Below are 21,784 nucleotides of genomic sequence, written 5' to 3' on the forward strand. Positions count from 1 at the left end.
AAATAATTCATGAGGTGTGCCCCCAATATCATTTTTTCCAGCCACTGACAAGAAAGAGCCAAGTTAACTGTCACGGTGGCAACTACAGCCATTCCTGATTACCATTCTGCCTGGGAAGTCCCATGACCCTCCCCACAATATGACTAGTTACCCCCCTTTGCTGCTTACTGGACTCTACTGCAGTAGTCCATTAGAGCTTCCTGCACATTAGAAACTCTTGTGGTTCCCGAAGTAAGTAACGATACACAATATTTTAGAAAAGATTGCATAGATTTGAGAAATACCCAAGTCAGCAAGAATTTGCTTTCACTATTTAACTTATAGCCACAATTTTAAAACTAGACCCATACTGTACGCACAGCCTTCAATGAAGCCCAGTTACTAATTTTTAGTGAGGATGATAAAAAGGTAAAAGGCCCACGACATACATTATACAAGCCTGTACGTTAATCTGTAGAAAGATGCCTGCATTCTCACCTGTTACCAAGCTAATTCATGTTGCTATGCGAGGCCAAAACCACTAGTACAAAAGAACTAAGGGCGTGTGGCTCAACACCCATTATTCAAGCCCTGACCCTTTTCAAGGTGTCATTTTTCAATCCAACCAATGTACCTTTCCAACTGGATAGATATCTTAATATTTTATGACTTAAGCAGTGATTAACGTCTAAAATATATTATGCAAGTAGACAGAAATATAGTAGAGGCATTACCTGAAGAGAATCATTGCAATCCGACATGGAGGACAGGCAAGAAGAAAAATCTGAAACGTTAGAAACAAATTTAAATTAATGATATGATCTCTTTTAGACTCCTTTTTCTATACCTTTCTTTCCCAGTTCTGCATGTCACAAATAATTTCTAACCAGAAGAACTGTTTTACAGCAGAGCTAGAAAAGACTAAAAATCTTGAACAAATTAAAAGGTCTCATATTATCTACATATAAAAGGATTTAAGCAGTACGAGCAGCATCTAGGGTTTGGCTTCTGCCAGTGCCTGAGAAACAAGTCAAATTCTAGCCTGTTTGATATTGTCATTATAACAGGTCTCTCATAAAGCAGATTACTGTATTACCAATCATTTTACTAGAGCAGCCCCCTTAGCTCTCAATCATAAGGTCCTTGCTGTGCTAAAGACCAAGCATTTACAATGACAATATTTCCCTTCACTTCACCAGTGCAGGACCCAGCTCTTCAAGATCTCATGCGAGATGGCTGTCTATAAAAGCCTCTTCACACTTCCCAAAATAAGGCTACCACAGTATCTGCTTTAGGCATAAGCTTAGTAGTCATCTTTGAATATGTCCATTGCCACACTCAATAAAGTATTTTTAAAGTACTGTAAAAATTTCACCAATTATTAGCCAGCTGTTTCACAAGACTGAAAGTAACTGAATACAATTGGAGCAGATGTTTGTTTTTCTTTACAGGCCATACTCCTACCATAAATAGGACCTGATTTACATTTTTATGTAAGAAAGTATTGTTGATTTGCAACAACACCCCATCTAAATTTAGAGGATAACTATCATCTTTTGATACTGCTGTCCAAAACCTCTCACAACAACTTAAAAAATTTCATATCAGCGAGTCTTACTCTAGATATGAAGAGATTACTACAGAAGTGTTCAGTGATAGAAATCGGGTTTTTTATATTGTCCACTGCTGCAAAGAGGAGACTTTGGCCTGCTGTCTGATAAGTATTTCAGAAAAAGAACAGATCACACTTTTTACTGCTGTTGCAAAAATAAATTCACAATAGATTATTTCACTGCCAACCTACAAAACAAATTATCATTAAATCACTTCAAGTGAGAACATCTGGAGAATATGTCTGCTTTATAGACAAGTCAGATTTGACAATTCACCAAACACGTTTCTTTGAAGTGCTGCAGAGCTGGGAAGAGGCCTCTGATGTATATTCAAATTAATTACTACCAGATCATGTACTCGCTGCAGCAGCAGTAGAAATATTGAAGCCTGGATCATACTACTGAGCCCTTGTGCATAAGAAGGGCTTGCTGTCATTACCATACAAATAAATGTACAAATTCCAAATATTTTATTTTCAGTGCAAGTTCTTAATATACAGCCATTTATTTCTGATTCACTTACTTGTATATTTAATTCAAGTCAGTCTCAGTAGCAGTTTAGACCTTGCACACACACACACAAATTGTTTTTGCTAAGTCATACAGAACTCTAATAAAGGCACAGCAAGAAAGAGGCAGCAATTAAATTTAACTGAATGTATGTCATGACATTTTCTTACTGAATACTGTTAAAATCCAATCAGAGTTTCTCTGAAGTCTTGTATTTAAAAACCAAGTAATTTAAACTCATCAGGGCAGGTTAAAGAGGAAGAGAACATAACAGATGCATGATGACAATCCACTAATGGATGCTTTTTTGTGCTAAGAAAAAAAAAAAAAAGAGAAAGTATATGCCAGAAAAGTCTTATGAGAGGTCTATATATCACCTTGCACATAAGATCCATATGGCTTCTGGGAAAGGTGTCTAACACTTACTATGCTTCACTATTCCATCATTGCATATTTTTGCAATAACCTTTGTTTACTAAGCTAAAGTTCCTTGAATTGTGGACTATATTTTCCCTTCTTTGGAGACCACAGATGTCTTCTACAGGTCTCTTAAAATTATTTTTTTCCCATGCTACTTGCATGCATTATTTAAACACTCCATGTTGTATGTTAGCAAAAGGAGATATGATATTTAGAGTCTCACTAGTTCATCCAGAGTTTTAAATTCATATTGTTTTATCATTTCCTTAAATTCAGAAATCTGACAGAAGATACATGTTGCTTTTGAAGCATAGTTCATACCTTCATGGAAGAAACTCTGCTCTTCCAATATAGAATTTTTTTTCTCTTTACTTCCTACATTTAAAAAAAAAAAAACAAAACAAACAAAACCAGATTGACTTTTTTCTCTATATGCACAAAATAATCAAACCAGAAATACGTCTTAATCACACCAGTCATTTCTTTTTCTGACACACTGCAGAGTGCTCGAACTACCACACGGTAAAGCAAAAACTACAACACAAATCTGTATACTATCTGAATCTCACCACTGAGGATAAAAAATACGTAATATTAAAAAAAGATGGCATTGTTGCAAAGACTGAGATGGATGTACCAATTTAAAATACTTCGCTATCATGGAGACAGGCAAAGAAGAGAACAAGATTCACAGCTGCTTATTTTTATGTCAACTCTACTGCAAGAAACACAGTTTCAGGAACTGATGAGGGAAAAATAAATATTTAATATTTTTAAGCATGCAAGTCCCTCTGTTGTAAGTGATCTTTTGGAAAATAAGCCTGACTGATTTTTTTTATGGCAGCAGAGAAATCATAACTAGAATGTTTATGTTAAAACTTTAGGATAATGGAAGAGATCTTCAAATGTTTCAGCTTTAGCAGTTTAATATCAAGCACTGTCTCTCTAAATATGTATATACTTTTCGTGATAAATAAACCTCAACTTCTTAAAAAGGATGTTTTACAAGACACCTTTGTATCCAATTTTCAAAGAACTATATCACTGAGTAGATTAAAACGTAAAAAGTGTCATCATTCAGCTCAGTAATTAGCAGTCTTAAAACACCTAGTTCACAGCAGACAAGCTCACAAGCTCTGCCACAAGTGTTCACATACTTATCCCATAATCATATTATATTTCACTGTCATACTGGAAATAAAATCCTTTGCCTTGCAGAAGGAAACAGCTATGTTTTATAAACCAAACAATGTCATATTAAATTAGCAGCATGGCTGTGAAGAGTTCCCAGCCTATTTTCCTGCTGGAACTCTCAAGGTTTTACGCACTCAGGCTAGCACAGATGTAGCCCCCCTTTGCCGGCACACTGCAGAGTTCTAGTGTAAACAGGGCAGAATATATTTAAAAGCACACTGAAGTGGGCTTCTCCTTGTCCAAGGCAGAGTAACTAAACTTTCAATTTAGAAGAAACTCTAAGAAACAACTTCAATGTCCCTCCTTATCCTGTCAGATCTGTCACCTGTTACATTTTCATGTTACAAACGAAAAGAAGGACAAAAGAATCAACCTGAAATCCAAAATGTACAAAAGTAACTATTTCAGGCGGGAAAAATAAGCTATAAAATAAACATTGTCTGATAGGCTGAATTCTGGGCACAGTTCTGATCATTCTCTTCCCCTTTAATCTCTCTCCATCCCCCCCAAAAAGCAGATTTAGAAAAGGGTTATAGAGGCCAACAAGAACGATCAAAAAGCATAGAACTGACTTAACACATTAAGACTCTTCAATCTGTAAAAGCCTATAGGCTAATGAGAGTGAAAGTGAGGGTACAAAATCACGAGTGGCCTTGAGGAAATGTATAGATAACAAGTCCTAGGTGGGGACAAGATTTTCAGTCAGTATGTCTAAGTTTTTTTCATCAGCACAGGACCAGATGATTCTACAATATTTCTCAGGCAATAAATTGCAAAGAAGCTCATAACATTGGTCAATCCGCAAACTGAAGTTCGTTTCAACCTTGAGGGCTCAGATGAAAACAAAAGTCAGAAATTCTGTCAATATACTTCATAATTGCTCCGCAAGACCATAAATATCACCGTCCATCCCCATGGGAAATATTTCTGGCATGAAGAACTGCATGGCCAGCACTCCCCTGCATAAGCCCAAATACAAAGGTCACATCACAACACATGACGGATCAGCAGGGCCGTTGTAATTTGGAGACTGTAATGTATAGGATTGCACTGCTTAACTATTCCTTCACTGAGACAAGATCTTAAAAAGACTGAATTTACAGTTGCTCTGAACAAACCCAGGACTGGGCTGTAAATCAGTCCCTTCCACTTTCCCTTCTTCTAACTATGCACTAAGAAGAAGAGAAAGCTCCAAATGCCATCTACAGGTATGGGACAGACTGGAAGGCAGGAGGAAAAGGATGGTATTTTTCCACCTGTAGTAATATGTTTTTTAAAATTTTCTAAAAGAAACATGTGCGACTGTCATTCAGTATTTGATGGAGTTCCCAAGAAACACCTTTGAGTTCAGTAAACTTTAGAGATCATTATTTCCTTAAACCTGATTATATTACTCATTTGTGTCAGTGTAGCAGGTAGAAGAGCCTGTATGTAAAATGACTGTTCTGAAGACAATAAGAAGGTAACGTTGCATTAGTTTATTCAGAAAACTTCTTTGACAGATAGCAATAAGTAGGTATCACAAAGTATTACACTGGCCCTTCACAAATCCCTGTTAAGTTCACTCCCTTTTTAATCACTAAAAGAAAGCATAGCCAAACAAGGGAAATGTTACTGTTAAAAATGAACTGGGTAGCTGGGAAAAAACAGATCATTCTTCATAAATTCATTTTGAGAAGTCAGAATTTACAAAAAAAATTACTCCTTGACATTGCAATGGTGTCTCTAGGTAAAAGTCAAACTCACATGCATGGAAAAAAGTCTAATTATCAACCAAAGCTAGCTGGTATTTTGCAGCAAGTTAGGTTTTTTTATTGATTATATGTTTTCCTAGTGCCAAAATATGACAGGAATAGGTATGGGTACCCAAATTTCAGAAGCGTGGAAAAAATCTAATACTGAAACAAACACCCCAAAATCCACAAAAGACTGCAACATCATGAAACCAAAAAGAACTGTGATAACCTTAATCTGTCCTCCCTTTAATACAATCCGATTTCCTAATCTCTATGCACTGTGTTAACCCCTAATGGTATTTTCACTTTTTACACTTCAAACATTACATGTGCTGCAATTATCACATTAATTTGGAGATATTAGAGGTTTCCATTATTTGATTTTTTAAGTTCGTACAGAAAGAATTTTATTCAAACAAATTCTTTTACCGTTTGCACACCTAGACTTCAGCAATGGGCAAGTGCATCAGTATAAAGAGGTGGAAAAAAGTAAAGAACAGAAACCGTCAAACATATCTGGTTTCCTGTTTTCCATTTAACTGTATTGCTAGAGTGAAAACAGTAAGAAAGGAAAAGGCTTTTGTTGTTGTATAATTGTGCTTTTTTAATCCAGCAGTGCCTCTACAGTACATTTATTATGGATTACTTACTTGGGGGGGGGGGGGGGTCATGAGGTAAGCAGATTTTACTAAATCTGCCTTATTACAACCCCAACATACTCAGATATTGAGAAACTCAAACTTCAACATATAGTCCCAAATATATTAGTGAGCTACTACCTATAGGAGCTAAAATCTACTACACTAGAATGACTGCAAGCATTTTACCCAGCCTGTCATTATGAGTCTTGACTTGCCTAAAATAGAGATCCTAAAAAAAATTTATTAAATACCTAAAATGAGAGGCTGTGGTACATGCTAGAGTTATGTCTAGGAAAATTCTCAGATACTGGCAAGTATGTATATATTTATGTTATGTTACAAGTCCCAAAAGTTTTGAGTCCATTGCCATAAAATAATTTGTCAGCTGCAAATTTTCTCACTTGTCTAGTATTTCCTAGTCTCTTTGACATGTAAGAATGCCACATTCTACCACTAGTTTTAGTAACCAACATTTCAAAAATCAAGATTAGTAAAAATCTCAAGAGCTATTCTCAAAAGACATGCATAATCTTTTGTTCAAAAAGGATGCAACTGGAGTGTGTAACAGCAATACTGTCTCCGAACTGAAGTAAAACACCTCTTCAAATATGTAAGCCTGGATACCATTCTATTCATTGAATGTTATTGCCTCACTCCATGAGCACTCTAAATAGGGAGAGCTCACTGATGATTTATTTTTTGTCCTATGACTTGGCTGGGGTTTTTTATTCCAAAACATTCCAAACTTCTACAAAATACTACACCTAAGAGCTCCCTTCAGAAGTATTTTAATGACACTATTTTTCAGTTAGTACACTGAGGCAGAGTGCAATCAAAACTTGTCATGAAAGGCTTTTCTTCTACCAGTCTTAGTCCTGCTGAGACAGAAACATGCGTAACAGAAAGATCTTCTTGTTTGATCAGAAACAAACTAAAAACACAAAAGACGACAATTCCAAAGGTAGCAGGGGAAGAAAAGAACAAGTCACACAACTCTAACCATTCCATATTAAACATCACACGAAGTAGCACTTATAATATCAATGGAAACACTTACAGATGTCTGAGTAGATTTGTTTCTGGCAGAAGATAGCTAAGCACGCTACAGGTAAAACCACTGCATCTCACAAATGCAGCACAGATTTCATTTACCTTTCAAAACAGCAGCTTGTCTGTCCCCGAGCCGCCTGTTTGATTTAGTATCTCGTTGCAGCAGACCGGAAACATATTTTTCTTTTCAAACATTCCAGTTGTGATCACTTAACCAGATCATAAATTGATTGTTTTAGTATACCATTTCAAAATGAAAACTTCAAGAGGTTAGATTTTAATTTCTACTTGCAATATTCAGAGCAATGTGAAAAAATAATGGCAACTGGATTTATCCAAAACTGGAATGAATTTTAAAAAAAGAAAAGAAAAAAAAAAAAGAGAGAGAGAAGCAGGCTTCGGTCAATCTGCACTGAAATAAAAATTTTCAACCTTTCTTAGGTGTATGAAAGTACCCTCCAGAGCAGAAGAGATTAAGAGCTATGTTTAAAAGGCTAAGATACAGTGGTAAGTTTAAGTGTATTTTACCATACATGTGAAGATCATCCATTTTCCTGCACAATGGTAAAACTTAAGGCAAGGAGCATACAAGCAGCTAATTTAAAAGATGTAGAAGATTTTGTTAATTAACTCTAATTTTTTTTTTTTAAGTAAGTTCAAAACAATCACCCTATCATTTATCAGAAAGTAATGGTTTTAACTCCATCATACAGCTTTGATCCAGCATCTAGATATGTTAGATGTCAACTATCAATTCAGCACAGAACAGCCATCTGTTTGCCTTCTAAAAGGTAACTTAAAAATAATTTAAAATTGTAACTGATTTGACAAGTTCAGACTGCCAAATCTGAAAAGAGAACAGAAATCAAAAGATGTTACATTCTCATTGCTAAATAGCAGCAAGTTGAATGTATTTAATATTTTAGCATAAAAATCACAGCTGCCTTATTGCAGCAGTCAGACAGGTTCAGGGATTAATTAATGTGTCCTGTGGAATTGTTAATCTAGCATTAAGAATACTCATGATTCAAAGCAACATTGCTGGCAGAGCATTAAGTAATACTACAGTAAAAGTAGTTTCTGTGTTATATAAACCAGACTGTAGGAACATAAGCAGCTGCCTGTCCCTCCTTCCAACCTTCCAGTTTCCCAGTTCTACCCAGGGATGAAAGAAGTGTACCAAGTTGAACAATTTCCAACCTCTACAATCTTAATGTCTTGTAAATTATATATGTTTATTGGGACATTCTAGATTAGTGTCCCCTTCCACAGGCTTAGTTTGCTTACTCAACAAACCAGTACTCACCTTCTCCCCTTTTACAGTCTTAGGTGAAAGATTTCTAGACTTCTCGTATTTTAGGATTAATTATTAACATAAGACTCAGGTCTTTTCTATGCGTGCAGTAGCATTAGTTATCACATCTTAGGAATTAGTATTTCAGAGAAAAAGTGTCACTGCAGTTATTTTTCTTCCTTTTTCTCTAATCACTATCTGCACCAGCCCTTCACTAGTAGTGGATTACTTCATTCCCCATTCCTAGTTTAATGCTTTAGCAAAACCTGACAATCAAAAACTTATCTGAAGGTAAAAGAGACAAAAAAAGCTGAATTAAAAAAAAATAATATTCAAACATCCTATTTCTTAAGAAAATTTAGTTTGCGCTGAATTTAGATTAACTTGCATTTACACCTGTCAGTGACACTGTGGAAGCTTGCATGAGTTCACCGTAAGATTTTCATGTGCATAGTCATATACGTTCACTTTTGTTACTTTTTCCCCAAGCATGACGTTTCATATTAGTTTCCTACAGAAGCAAAACCATCTTAGAAAAGTCCTGCTCTACTCCGCCTCAAGTCACCAATACCTCTTTCTTGTCACAGTTCGCAATTCCTCAATTTGTAGAATTTTACAACAGAAATTTGTAATCTTTAAAAACAGCAGGATAATAAATATCTAGTAGCTTTATTATTACAGATAAATTTTTTGCCAAAGAAACAGCAATAGTAGCACAATCCATAAAAAGCTAAGGCATATAGCATCATATTCCTGATAATTTAAGTTGGCATTTCACTAACTACCAAAGTATTAAAATATAAACAATTAAATTCACTTGACACTAATTACTTGGCAATCTGAATAAATGTAAACCCTTACCACATCTATGTAAACCCCTGAGGAAGTGTCACGAGAAACATGAGTCCCGTTACAGTCTTCGCAGGTTTCAAATGCATGGTACAGAACTTGTTCACGGTGAACATCAACACAGTTCAAATTGCTACAGTGAACGTGGTTGATGTACAACCACTGTGGTAAAACTCATAATCTGTGACTAGGCATGTAAACATTTACAGCAGTGCAAGGGAGACAACAAAGAAGGGGGTTTTAGATTAGAAATAATTAGATGAAAGTCATCCCAATCTTTGGAATTTATAAAGGTGTCCATTATGGTTACTGCTGCTATTTGATTTAGTCCACCACTCTACTGAAGTTCCTAAAGGCCTCAGGCAGCTATTCCTGAAACATCAGTTTAAGTTGCTAGCAAACAACCTACACAGAATGGTGCATGAAACTGCTAAATAGGTTAAAAAAATCCATCCTAAAAATACATTACATTCTCAAAAAAAGAAAAAAAAAAAAGGAAAAAAAAGAAACAAAACAGAAGAGGAAAACAGAAGCAGAAGAGGAAAAAAGAAATGAAAAAAAGGCCTGTCTCTCCATAACATGTTGCTCAAATTACATGTTACACTTGGATATTTGCTTTAAATCTGTGACGATCTCATCAAAATAAACCAGTATCTGATTACCTAATTATTCATCTAATGGCCTTTAGATAATAATCCTCAGTGTAAATATTTGGGGTAAGAGAAAGTTAAGCTTTTTGATCTAGAACTTCCATTCATGCAATTCCTACTCCTTTTTAGAGAGTAAGATTACTTCTTGTCAACTCCCCACTTTTTATATTCTTTTCTCCTATGAATATACAGAAGAAAGGACAGAATTACCGAAGTATGCATTCTATCCTCGAGCACAGCAGGTATTTCCAAAACCTAGCAACTTCAAAACAAAGGCTTAACCTAGAGCGTTAAACTCCAATTCCTCAACTAGAACATTCATTGGTAGCATGACATATTACCGTGATCCCTATCACCTCGACCAAAGCATGCACGTTTTCAGCTCAAGGTAAAGCATGTACTGGCCAAATCTTGTCTAAGTTAAAGTGGATGAACTGTCATCTCTTCAAAGAAAACTGCGATTCACAGCCTTATGACACATTTGCTATTCTTTTTATACTAAATTAAAAATTACTACTATTTCTGAATAAGAATCCTTGCCTTGCCTCATACTAGTATTTCTCAATTTCTCTACTATGTGCTGGGATTTACTAAACATAAGCACAATGGTGAAACAAACTATATACAGTGTTAAAACTATCACAGAAAAGCTTTCCCTCAGCTCAATAAATAGTCATTACATTAATTACAGTATCAGTTAAAGCCTCTAAACTTCAGTTGACAGTGTTTTCTCAAACACAACAAAATCATTGCTTAAAAATAAATTGTAACAATTAAGAAAAAATTGACAGTTATTGGAACCAAGGGCAGATTAAACTATACAAGCGAGCCATGGGTTTTTTTGAAAGGCAAACTAATAGTTCTGGAGCATCCCAGACCCAGTATAAAGGAACTCATGACCTGCCTCATGACCTGTCACTTCATATCTCTGCCCCTTGAGCTGCTATCACCTTTCTAGCAGTAAAATACACTCTTTTGCAAGAAATAAGGCTTGCCACCAAGAAATACTGGTGCTTTCAATGCTGTAATTGTTCTTCATCTGCCCTTCTTCACCACACACTATTTCCTCTCTAGCAATCAGCTTTAAGAGGAATTATCACAAGTTAATTTGCTGTCGTAAAAATAAAGACTTGTGTATTATACAGATCTAAAAATCGAGCTGCATACTTCATAATCCGATATGTTTGTGAGCTGTGATTACACACATCGTCCACTTAAGTGATGAATTTTCTGTCTACCAGATAGCATTTCAGAGCACTGAAAGGATTGTTGACCTTGCTACAACACTCTCACGCACCCCCTAAATGTAATGATTTGGGAATAAATCATACTATACTCCAAATATATAGCCTTGCTTTTCTTAAATATTCAAATTTTTTTTACAGTCCTTAGTATATCAAATTCTACTAAATTTCAGTTTTATCCTACCCCCTAAAATTGAATCCTGTCTTCTGAGGTCCTTTAAAAATTACAAGTTCTGCAGGTAGCAGTACCAGGTTTTGGAACATAGGAGGTACACACAAAAATTACGTAGATAAGGGAAATATGCACACACACAAAAAGTAAGATTTAGAACCTTACAGTTAGAGACTTTTTGAAAAATGTATAAATATTCATAGGAAATTTTGCCTTTGCTGCTCTACATCTTGCCCAAAAATCTTAATACATTAAGCAATGAACAAAACTATTGAAAAATATCTTTGATTTAGAATACTGCTACCCTTTAAAATTTAATAGCTCATTAAACTTTTACTTGCAGGCTGTTGCTCACATAACCCAATAACATTATTCACTGTTATTTCTATAAAAATTTACTGCATTTCTATAATCAAAGGTTCTTCATACTCACTCCCAAATGACAGGATATGAACGTCCCTTTAATTTTAATTCAAGGTTTTGAAGAGACAGAATATAGAAAACCATACACAATTTAACTGGATTCTTCCAAATATTACAAAGCATTTAGGAGCAGTGTATGCAAATTAAACCCAGATTCACACCTGAAAAATCACATTTGACCATATAATCAGGTTTTTTCCAAGATTTTTAAAAAAAAAAAAAAAAGCAGGAAGGAGGAGTGGAGAGAGAGGGAGATAATTAATCTGTTATGCATTGGGACATATTCCCAAACGATGCAGAATTCAGCCAAGACATTTTTTATCTAAGTTCCAAAAACAGCCCATTGTTTCTAAAAACACAGTAGCCTCTTTTGCAGAGGACAGAAAAGATCCAGGTCTCTAAAGAAGCTAGAACTAGAAATAATGAACACAGGATTTACTATTTACTGAACTGCAGATGCACTTAGCACTGTTTTTAGTTATGCTAACATCAGACCAAGATCACTGGACAAAACCGGACTCCCTATACTTCTTTCTCTTGCCTTTTTTCCACCTATCACTTCCCCTTTAGTTTACTTCTCTTTGCCTATAAAGATCACTGAAGTAATCATCCAGCAATACAGGTGTTTCCTACAAAAACATTTTCTTTATTCTAGACAAATGTCAGTCCTTAACTGTCTTAAATGCAATAATTTGGTGTAGGATTGGAAGAGAATTATGACAATTTACCAGCTGAGGATTTACCACTAAGAAATGATTCTATAGGAAGAACACTTGCAAACCTCTTCCCAAAACAAAAGTCCCAAAACTCATTTTACAGATTGGTATTAAGTCACCATTCTGGAAGAAGGCATTGGCATATTAAAATCAAGGAAGCTGACAATTCACAACAGTTTAATAGGACTAGCTGTACCTATCATTTTAGGATTAGATTACAGTCATGTTTCTGCCGCTTCCCTGAACAAGGTTTCAAGAAACTTACACACTTTTAATTTCTACAAACTGGTCAGTCATAACCTTCAGTTCAGAACTGAATAGTCTTAGCAAAGCTCCAAGAAACCAAATTAAAACTATCAACTTCAAGATCCAACTCACAAATCTAAAATTCAAATTAAAAAAAGAAAAAAATAATGATCACATACTCATTAAGGTTGGACAGGACCTTTTGAGATCACTTCACCCTACCATTATTACCCACAAACTCTGATTTAGATGGCTCCACGTAATAGTTTTTCCTTACATTTTGTTTTCCAAATTTCTCTTTTGCAATACAGACTAATTTTATCTCTGGGTCTTGGTTTATATTTGTCTACATTTAATCTTAGTTGCCTGTTAACTCCAGCTTGATGTCTTACAGGACATCAAGTGACACCTGTGTTTATGCATTTTCATTAAGCTACATTGATTGCAAATAACAGCTTGCAAAATCTGTGTGTCAGAAATTACAAACTGGTGGTACAGGAACAAATCATGAAGAACACAGAGTTTTTGATGGAAATTCTAACTGCTCCTTCACTGAACCTGAAGTGAAGAACTACTACGTGAACACAAGTGTTTTGACTGAAAAGTTAAAAAATGTATACTTTAAAGAATATAGAACAGATAAATTGGTTTTGATATAATTGGTTTTGACATTGCAAGGCATGAAATTTTCCTTTCACCTCACTAACGCAATGCCGTAAGTATTTTGATGCTCATGCACAGGGAGACACCACTTACGTACATACTTAACAACCATGCTCTGGATGCTACTGAAAGTCTCCTTTACAAAACTTTTAAAGAAATCAGTAGTGCTGTAATTGGCTGCTGGGTGAATCCTCCCTCTTACACTGCTGAATCAGAAACTTAAAAGATTCCCTTCACATCTTCAATTTCAATACCATAATTATGGGTCCTAAAATACTCAAAATGATTAATGTCTTGAAAATATAACACTAGGTCCCCTAAATATATGATTAATTTTCTCCTGCTATGTCAAAGAGAATAGGTTTGCAACACCCTAGTGGACTTAATGTTTCCTTTTTAGGATACCCTTTCATGCCAGGTTTACAGCAGTATCATTGGTCCCATCATATCCTCAGTCCTAAGAAGAGAGTGTTGTTTGTTGGTTTTTTTAATAGAGCTATTCAAATAATTTTCAATGAGAACACTCTTTATCTAAAGAAAGAGCTTAGTATGAATTCCTTCATAGACTTCCCCCCCGCCGCTGCACCACACACTAACTAAATATTGTACTCCACAAAAACAACCCCATCCCCATTGGATAGCTGTCAAAGAAACCACAGAAATTTTCATTCCCCCTTGGTTTAAAATATATAGAGAGATTTTAAAAAACTGAAGTATTTATCTCTCAATGGTACTGCACTTCTGTCACTGGTGAAGAAACAATATTGCCCTTCTTCTTCCAAAAGCTATGCAAGAAGCCAAAACCAGGACCAGGGCTGGAAATGAGTAGTACTGTTCCTAGGTAATTCAACTAGGTGGCACGATGGCAACAAATTCTCCAAAACTGATTAACCATGTGTCCTGGTTTTGGCTGGGATAGAGTTAATTTTCTTTCTAGTAGCTGGAATATTGTTATGTTTTGGATTTAGGATGAGAATAATGTTGATAACACACTGATGTTTTCAGTTGTTGCTAAGTACTGTTTGGACTAAATCAAGGATTTTTCAGCTTCTCATGCCCAGCCAGCAAGAAGGCTGGAGGGGCACAAGAAGTTGGGAGGGGACACAGCCAGGACAGCTGACCCAAACTGGCCAAAGGAATATTCTATACCATATGATGTCATGCCCAGTATATAAACTGGGGGGAGTTGGCCAGGCTGGGCACATCACTGCTCAGGAACTAACTGGGCATCCGTCAGCAAGTGGTGAGCAATTCCACTGTGCATCGCTTGTTTTGTGTATTCCAATTCTTTTATTATTATTGTCATTCTATTATTATTATTATCATCATTATTATTTTCTTCCTTTCTGTTCTATTGAACTGTCTTTATCTCAACCCATGAGTTTTACTTCTTTTTTGATTCTCTCTCCCATCCCACTGGGGCAGGGGGCGAGGGAGCAAGCACCTGCGTGATGCTTAGTTGCCAGCTGGGGTTAAACCATGACACCATGAGAACTGTTTAGGCAGTTAAATACGTTCATTTGATCGACACTTCATCCTTGTGACGACACATCTAAACTAGTTCTTCCCACTCATCAAAAAGATTTGATTTGAACACAGGTTGGTGTGATAGGCAGAAATTAGACACCTGATCAAAACAGCCTCATTTGTAGAACTCAGTATCTATTATATTATGCAGTTTTGCCTGCCCAAATGCACCACAGATGTAATTCCCATTTTATTTTGTGATTTCATTTCAGTCTTAGGTCTTTTAAAAGCAGGACTTTTGCTTTTATGCAGAGAAAATCTGAAGGATAATTTCCAGTTCCAAATATTTTTGGCTCAGAGCCCAGAGCCTTTGTTGCTCTGAGGTGAAACAGTCTCAGCTGAAGAAAAGGAAAACAGAAATTGAGTGAAAGAAGAGACCTTTACCAACAGCTACTGTTGGCTTCCCTTTACAGTGATCTTGATTGTTGTAGCATGTTTCATCTCTTCACCTCCTACTTTATTCATCCTAATGTTTGGGCGCAGCAGCAGGATTATGCATAAACTACTGCAAGAACAGAAGTGAAGGATAAATTATATTTTCATGTATTTCATCTTGCTGATCTGTTGCCCTCAGCAAATGCAGGCCAGAAAAACAATGCTTGCAAGATTCCAGCTACTGTGTATTACTTTTCATTGATGATCTTTGTATCTAACCTGTTTTCTCTGCTGAAAGCTGTTGGTTTTGCAGATATTTTCATTCTCTACATTAAGCCCAGGTCTATTTCTAACACATCTATTTGAGGATGAAGAGACATGGCTTCTGAATTTTGCTGACATACCCATCTTTTCAATTTCACAAATGCTGGAATGCCATTTCTAATGAGTAATTAGCATAGGATTATTAAAAAAGCTTCACAACTGATCAAAAAGAGATTAAGAACTGCCCATGCCTGACTACAGAGGTTAAGTCTCTGTCTTCCTGGGGGAGAGCATCAATGAATGAGGTAAACAATACTAGCTCCCCCATTTATGTATACACATTAGCTTTAGCTGAATACTTATCATTACATCCTATTATAATACCATATCAAGACAGCTAAACTTTCAAATCATAATGGTAACATATCCTCACCTTTTTCCCAGAGAATTAATAGGAAATTTTTCCAGTAAACATTGAGCATTGCCAAGAAATGGCATGTGGCTATATTATTTTATTTTAATTATTTCTACAGCTCTTGCATACCTTCTGCTTTCTCATTCATTACCAATACTGACTAATTGATTGCACAGCAATTGATACCACTTCATAGGAGGCAAGTGTCCTATGGCGTAAAATACTGAGCTAACATTGCATCATTACTTAGGAATTTACATAACCTACTAATTAAGTTCTGGAACTGTAAGTTAATTGCTGTAAAAGTCTTGAATATGGCATAAGAGCTGCATTTTCACCTCTTGAAATAATACCCATCCCCCCTCAAACCTCTGTTACAATCAGAAAAATGTTTCCATTCCTGTTAGGAAAAGCTCTCCAGGAGTCAAACTAACAACTTGCTTGATCTGATACAGCCCAGATCACTTAGCATTCTGCAAAGGGAGACTAAGAATGGCATTGCTCTGATTTTCATCCGTTACTGATCTTAGACAGATGTTGTTATCACGGCAGCTTTTATGAAAGCCTTTCTGACATTCTTCTGTTAATTCCTGAGCTTAAATTTTGTAAGTTGTCCAGTGTTGAGGGTACAATATTAGCAAAATTAAACAAAATATTATTATTTTTGGCATCTCCCACACTCCTTACCAAGCTCAGTGAAACTGCCAGTTAAGTACATGCACAGGACTACTGACAAATACAGCCTGTAAGCTTTAGATATTGTAGTTCAATAACTACTTATAAATGTTTCCATTATTCTAGAAGCTACACAAATTGCACATTATCATGCATCAACAACCAAGCCACAAGTCATTAAAGCACATAGTTTATCCACAGGTATTAAGCCAGATTGGTTTGTTCACCCCATGTATGAGACACCGGTAACACTTGTTTCCTTACTATTCAGCTTCCAAAATTAGAATGGTAAATCAACATTGTCTGCACAAATAAAGAGTAATTAGTTTCTTCAACACCTTTACAAAATACATTCACACCCCTAAAAGTCACTTGCTTGAAAAAGTTCCTGTAAATTACATAGCCACTTTAGCAATAATCTTGTTTTCATTAAAGTTGGTGCAAATTCTACCGCTGCTGTCAGTGGAAACAGCATTTTCTATTCTTGAAACAAGGATCAGGTGGAAGCAAGTGGTGAGAAAGCCTTAATTTTCTGCATTTTCAACAGAGATTTGGACCTTAGTCATAGCTACATTTTCACCCTTTCATTTGACTTGGTTTTTTTTTTTTCCCCATAGATTTCAATTCAGGTGATTAAAAACTAAGTCAGTTTTAAAACATTTATACCAATTCTCGGCATTTGTACTTTTGCTGTGCGCTTTTGGTCCACAAACTGCCTACAGGAAAAATACCGCTCTGCAAGTATAAAACTAAACCAAACTTGCTGGCGACGGTACGCAAGCCTTACCTGCATCATAGTGACGACATGGCAGGGATTCAGAAGGTAAATGACAGTCCTGGTGGCAAACTTGAACCCCACCTCCAGCCCAAAGATGAGGCACAGCACCACCAGCAGCACATTCTTGCCCAAGCTCTCCTGCTTCGGCTGGGGCTGCTGCAGCAGATGACCCTCCAGCTCCCTGAAATGCAGCTGCCTGAGCTTCCACAGGGACAGAAGGATCTCCACGACGCCCACGCTGAGGAAGACCAAACTCTCCAGAAAGCGCTGCTGCCCAGAGAGAAAGGCCGCGCATTCTGGCCCTCCATTGCCGGCAAAGCTGGGGTCCACACCCCCATACATCCAGTCCAGGAGATTATGGAGGCTGTAACGAGACATGGTGGGACGGTGCCTCTTCTCCTCCCCGTCACTGTCCAGGAACAGGTAGGAGCAAGATGGAATCAAAGCCAAAATGCTGTCGGGCTGACGAAACATGAAACGCAAGGACGGCCCCTCTGTAGTCCCCTTCCTTCCCAACCTTCTGGAGAAGCAAGCGGCTCAGCTTGGGGCAAGGCTAATTTTTGGCTTTTCCCTTCGATGCCAGGACGAGACCCACACACGCAGCAGCCTGCCAGAAGGGAGGAGCCACAGATGAATGGAGCCCCTGAGCACTGGCGAAAGCCCCTCGCCTCAGGAGCCCTCCTCTTCCCCGCCCGCCGCCATCCCCCGGCACCCGTCGCTCTCCCTCACGGGGCTCCCCTTCTCCGCAGGACAGCAGAACGACCCGCCCGTTCCCAACGCCGGGCCACCGCCTCCCTACCCACCGCCCGCCCTTCCTCCTCCTCCTCCTCCTCCTCCTCCTCCTCCCCCCCTGCGCCCCGCAGCCCGCCCGCCCCAACGGCCGCCGCGCGCCCGCTCCCACCCAGCCCTTCCCGCCGCGCAGCGATGTGTCCGGTACCTCCGTCAGGCGGCGGGCGGGGGGGGAAGGGAAGGGCGGCTCTCCGCTCCGTCAGGGAGCGCGGCGCGGCTGAGAGGAGGCAGGCCCAGCGCCCCCAGCCATGGCGCCGGCCTCGGCGAGGGAGGGGAAGGAGGAAGCAGGGCTCTCCTCAGCAGCGGCGGCGGTAGGGCTGAGAGTACGAGCCCGAGCGGGCGGGTCGCTCCCGACTACCGCCGCGTCCCGCGGCTCTCCCGGCCCCTTCCCAGCGCCGTGGCATCACCCCACCGACGTGCCTGACTCACGCCGAAAAATGGACGAGGCCCCCCGAATTGGCTGCGCCCGGCCGCCCGCTCCTCCCCTCCGCCCCGGCTGCTCCCGCCTCCCGCGGCTGCTGCCTGCGTTCCCCACCGCCTCCCTTCACCTCCGCGGCCGCTGCTCCCTCGGCGGGCTGCGCTCCCCGCGTCCTCGCCTTCCTCCTGCCTGTTGCCTCGGCTCTCGCCCGGCTGCTCCCCTTCTTCTTCTTCTTGTTCTTCTTCTTCTTCCTCCTCCTCCTCCTCCCCACAGCTGCCCGCGGTTCGGCCTGGCGTCCCCACCCGCCCGGCTCCCCTCAGTGCCACCGGCCGAGAGGAAGTAAAGGGCCGGCGGTAGTCTTCCTCTCCGCGCTGCGGCTTGCCGACTCGATTCAACAAGCGGCCTTAACTTGATAAACTAGTTTCTCAAGTGCCATCGCAGGTGGGATTAGCCGGCCAAGAAATGGCAGTGGCCTGCGTTCTTCACGGCGCACCGCAAAGGGCCAAACTTGAGAGGGGTTTCAGCCCAGCCCCGGCCTGACGGTGGGGTAAGTGTGTGCTGTCAGCCGTGCCCCGCTGTGTGCGTGTGCAAGCGTGTGTGCAAAACCGCGCCCGGTGCAGCGGAGGCCGGGTTTGGTTCCTGGGGGCAACCGGTTTGTGGCTTTGTGAAGCGGCTGTACTGCAAATACGGAACTCTTGTTTCTACGTGAAAGGCAAAGGCAAGTGGAGATCTAGGTAGAGTAGTGGGTTAAGGGGATGTTGGCAAGGTAGTTAGAACCACAAACGAACGTAACCCGAGATCTTTCTCGTACGCCAGATTTCATTTCACATAACCTGCCCATAGCATGTCGCTCTCCTGACCGTTACGGGGCTGCCCTTCTCCGCAGGACAGCACTACGGCAGCACCGTCACCGGCCAAACTGTTGAGCCTGCTTTACTGAAAATAAAAGCTCAATTCCACAAATAAGTTTGAAAAGACCAAGCAGGTACCTCTACTGGCTGAGTCAAAGTGATTTCCATATAGATGGGGAGGCAGCAACACCTGGTCTGTAAAGCTGGAGGCAGTATGTGCATGCCACTCTGCTGTGAAAGAAATTTCTCCTTTTTTGGGTGAGAAGGGGGACCCACCAGGCTTTTCCAAGATCTTCAAGGGCTCCTTTCCACAATTAGAGCTTGATAAGGATTCTTCTACAAATTGCTGTTTTCTCAGCCATTGTTAATTCATTAAAACACCTCTTGTTGACATAATTACGCACAATCCTGCTGCAGAAAGTGAATGTGCAGAAACCGGATGCACAACCTGAATAGGCACAAACCTCCTGCAAATGCCTTCTGCGCTAACTGGACATGCACGCACCTGCAACACAAACCTGCTGCGTTAACCTGCTTCACACCCGAATACTCAAAACAAGCAGCTCAGCACTGACACCAATATTTTGGCAGTTCTTTTCTTCCCCTCTTTCTAAAATACAGAAATACTGCTCACAAAGATAAGCACCGAGTATTTGCTCTCAAGGGGTCTACCAATTGGATTGTCTGCTGCCGTGAACAACCTGGAACAGATCTGTCCCTTTCCACTCCCTCAGTCACGTACAAGAGGACAGCTACTGCTGCTAAAAGCAATCCCAGGCAGCTTTAGACCTTGCCTTTGCATTTCACTCAGTCTCTCGCCTTCTGCAGTAGTCTGTGGTCTGCTTCTCGGACTTCTCCTTTCCTGAGCTTTTCTTTGGTGGAGTGAAAAAGACCTGTAATTGGAACAGCAATATGATGTCAAGTATTGGTATCTCAGATGTAGTGATTTCTTTAGAACATGGACTAGCCACAAGAATATGAGGGCTTTGTTGGGTGGTTCGGTATCTTTTAGAGAATGCCAGTGAAGAGTAACTGGCTGAGAACGTGAAAGTGGGCAGTATTTTGCCCACAAAGAAGAGCATTTGCAAAATGACGGTTTGTTGTCCATAGGAGAGGAAGGAAAGAGAACAGCTAAATAAAAACAGATGTCATGAAAGCTAAAGACTTAAGCAATTGATAGTTAAGATCTCATAGGAAGTAAGTCTAAAGAAAGGAGTTAAGAAAAGGAATGATGCTTTAGAAAAATAATTCAAAGAGCGCATTTATCTCAGTTATGAGTAGAATAGAAATAATACTAAGGTTAGCTTGACCACATCATGAGGTCTCTGTTGACCTTAAGCACATGAAGAAAATACAAAGGAAGACAGGTCAGATTACTAAGAATAAGAAAGACAGACTAAAAAAAAGTATGCTGCAAAACAAATGAACTATCAAGAGCTATCAGATAAAAATTGCTCCATAAGTATATTCATACTAAGAGGAAGACAGAGGAAAAAGATTAATCCCCTACTCAACAGAGAAGAAAATCACTCAACAAATTATAAAGAAAGCTGAAGTGATTGGTGCCTTCGTGGTATCAGACTTCCAAAAAAGATCACAGGCAAGCAGATAGTTAGGACTGGTGATGCCGAGAACAAATTAGCTCAGCCCAGAGTAGGTAAACAACAGATTAGGAGCACTCAGATAAACCAAAGGTATTCAAATTGTTTGAGTCTAGTGAGCATGATCGAAAGACAGTTAAGGAATTGGCTGAACTAAGAAGGTGAATGAGATGCTGAAAAACCAGAAGAGGCGACTGTAAATGGCTGCTATCAAAGGGGGGACGGAGCCAGAGAAATACAGCTCAATCAGTGTAATTAGCTTAAATGCCCAGAAAAATCCTAGGACAAATAACCTCACAAACTATTATTAGCACCTAGATGATAACCAGGGAATGACAGCATTCAACATGGATCTGTAAAAAATAAATCACGCCAGATAACTTGATTTTCTCCTCCAGTAAGGAACAGGCCTTGTGGATAGGACAGCGCCTGTTGTCAGTTTGATTAGGTTTTTGACACTTACATGACATTTCATTAAAAAGAGAAATACAGTCTGGGTAAATGTATTCTAAGGTCTATACAAAACTGACTGGATAGCAAGCAGTAGTTCACTGTCAAAAGGAAAGAATATATTGCTGGGTTCCTAGACCCTGTCTTCAGTCTGGGTCTTTTTGTTATTAACAATGTAAATAACAGAACAGAGAACATACTTATTAATTTTGCAGGTGACGCAAAGCTGAGGGGGACAGCA

At 39.1% G+C, this 21,784-nt stretch overlaps 1 protein-coding gene across 1 annotated transcript in view; it reads right to left on the bottom strand.

Annotated features, from left to right (window-relative positions):
* The window catches only part of TMEM164 (transmembrane protein 164), a 47,543-nt gene extending 28,740 nt beyond the window's left edge, over nucleotides 1-18,803 (bottom strand). The window contains exons 1-3 of the mRNA XM_052813761.1: nucleotides 18,372-18,803; nucleotides 17,444-18,041; nucleotides 714-763 (exon numbers count right to left, since the gene is read on the bottom strand). Coding sequence (XP_052669721.1) covers nucleotides 714-763; nucleotides 17,444-17,908 — 515 coding nt within the window. The 5' untranslated portion in view covers nucleotides 17,909-18,041; nucleotides 18,372-18,803. The remainder of the gene's footprint in view (nucleotides 1-713; nucleotides 764-17,443; nucleotides 18,042-18,371) is intronic.
* Between the last annotated feature and the right edge of the window lie 2,981 nt (nucleotides 18,804-21,784).

The sequence above is a fragment of the Harpia harpyja genome, chromosome 18, assembly GCF_026419915.1.
Source record: "Harpia harpyja isolate bHarHar1 chromosome 18, bHarHar1 primary haplotype, whole genome shotgun sequence".
NCBI lineage: Eukaryota > Metazoa > Chordata > Aves > Accipitriformes > Accipitridae > Harpia > Harpia harpyja.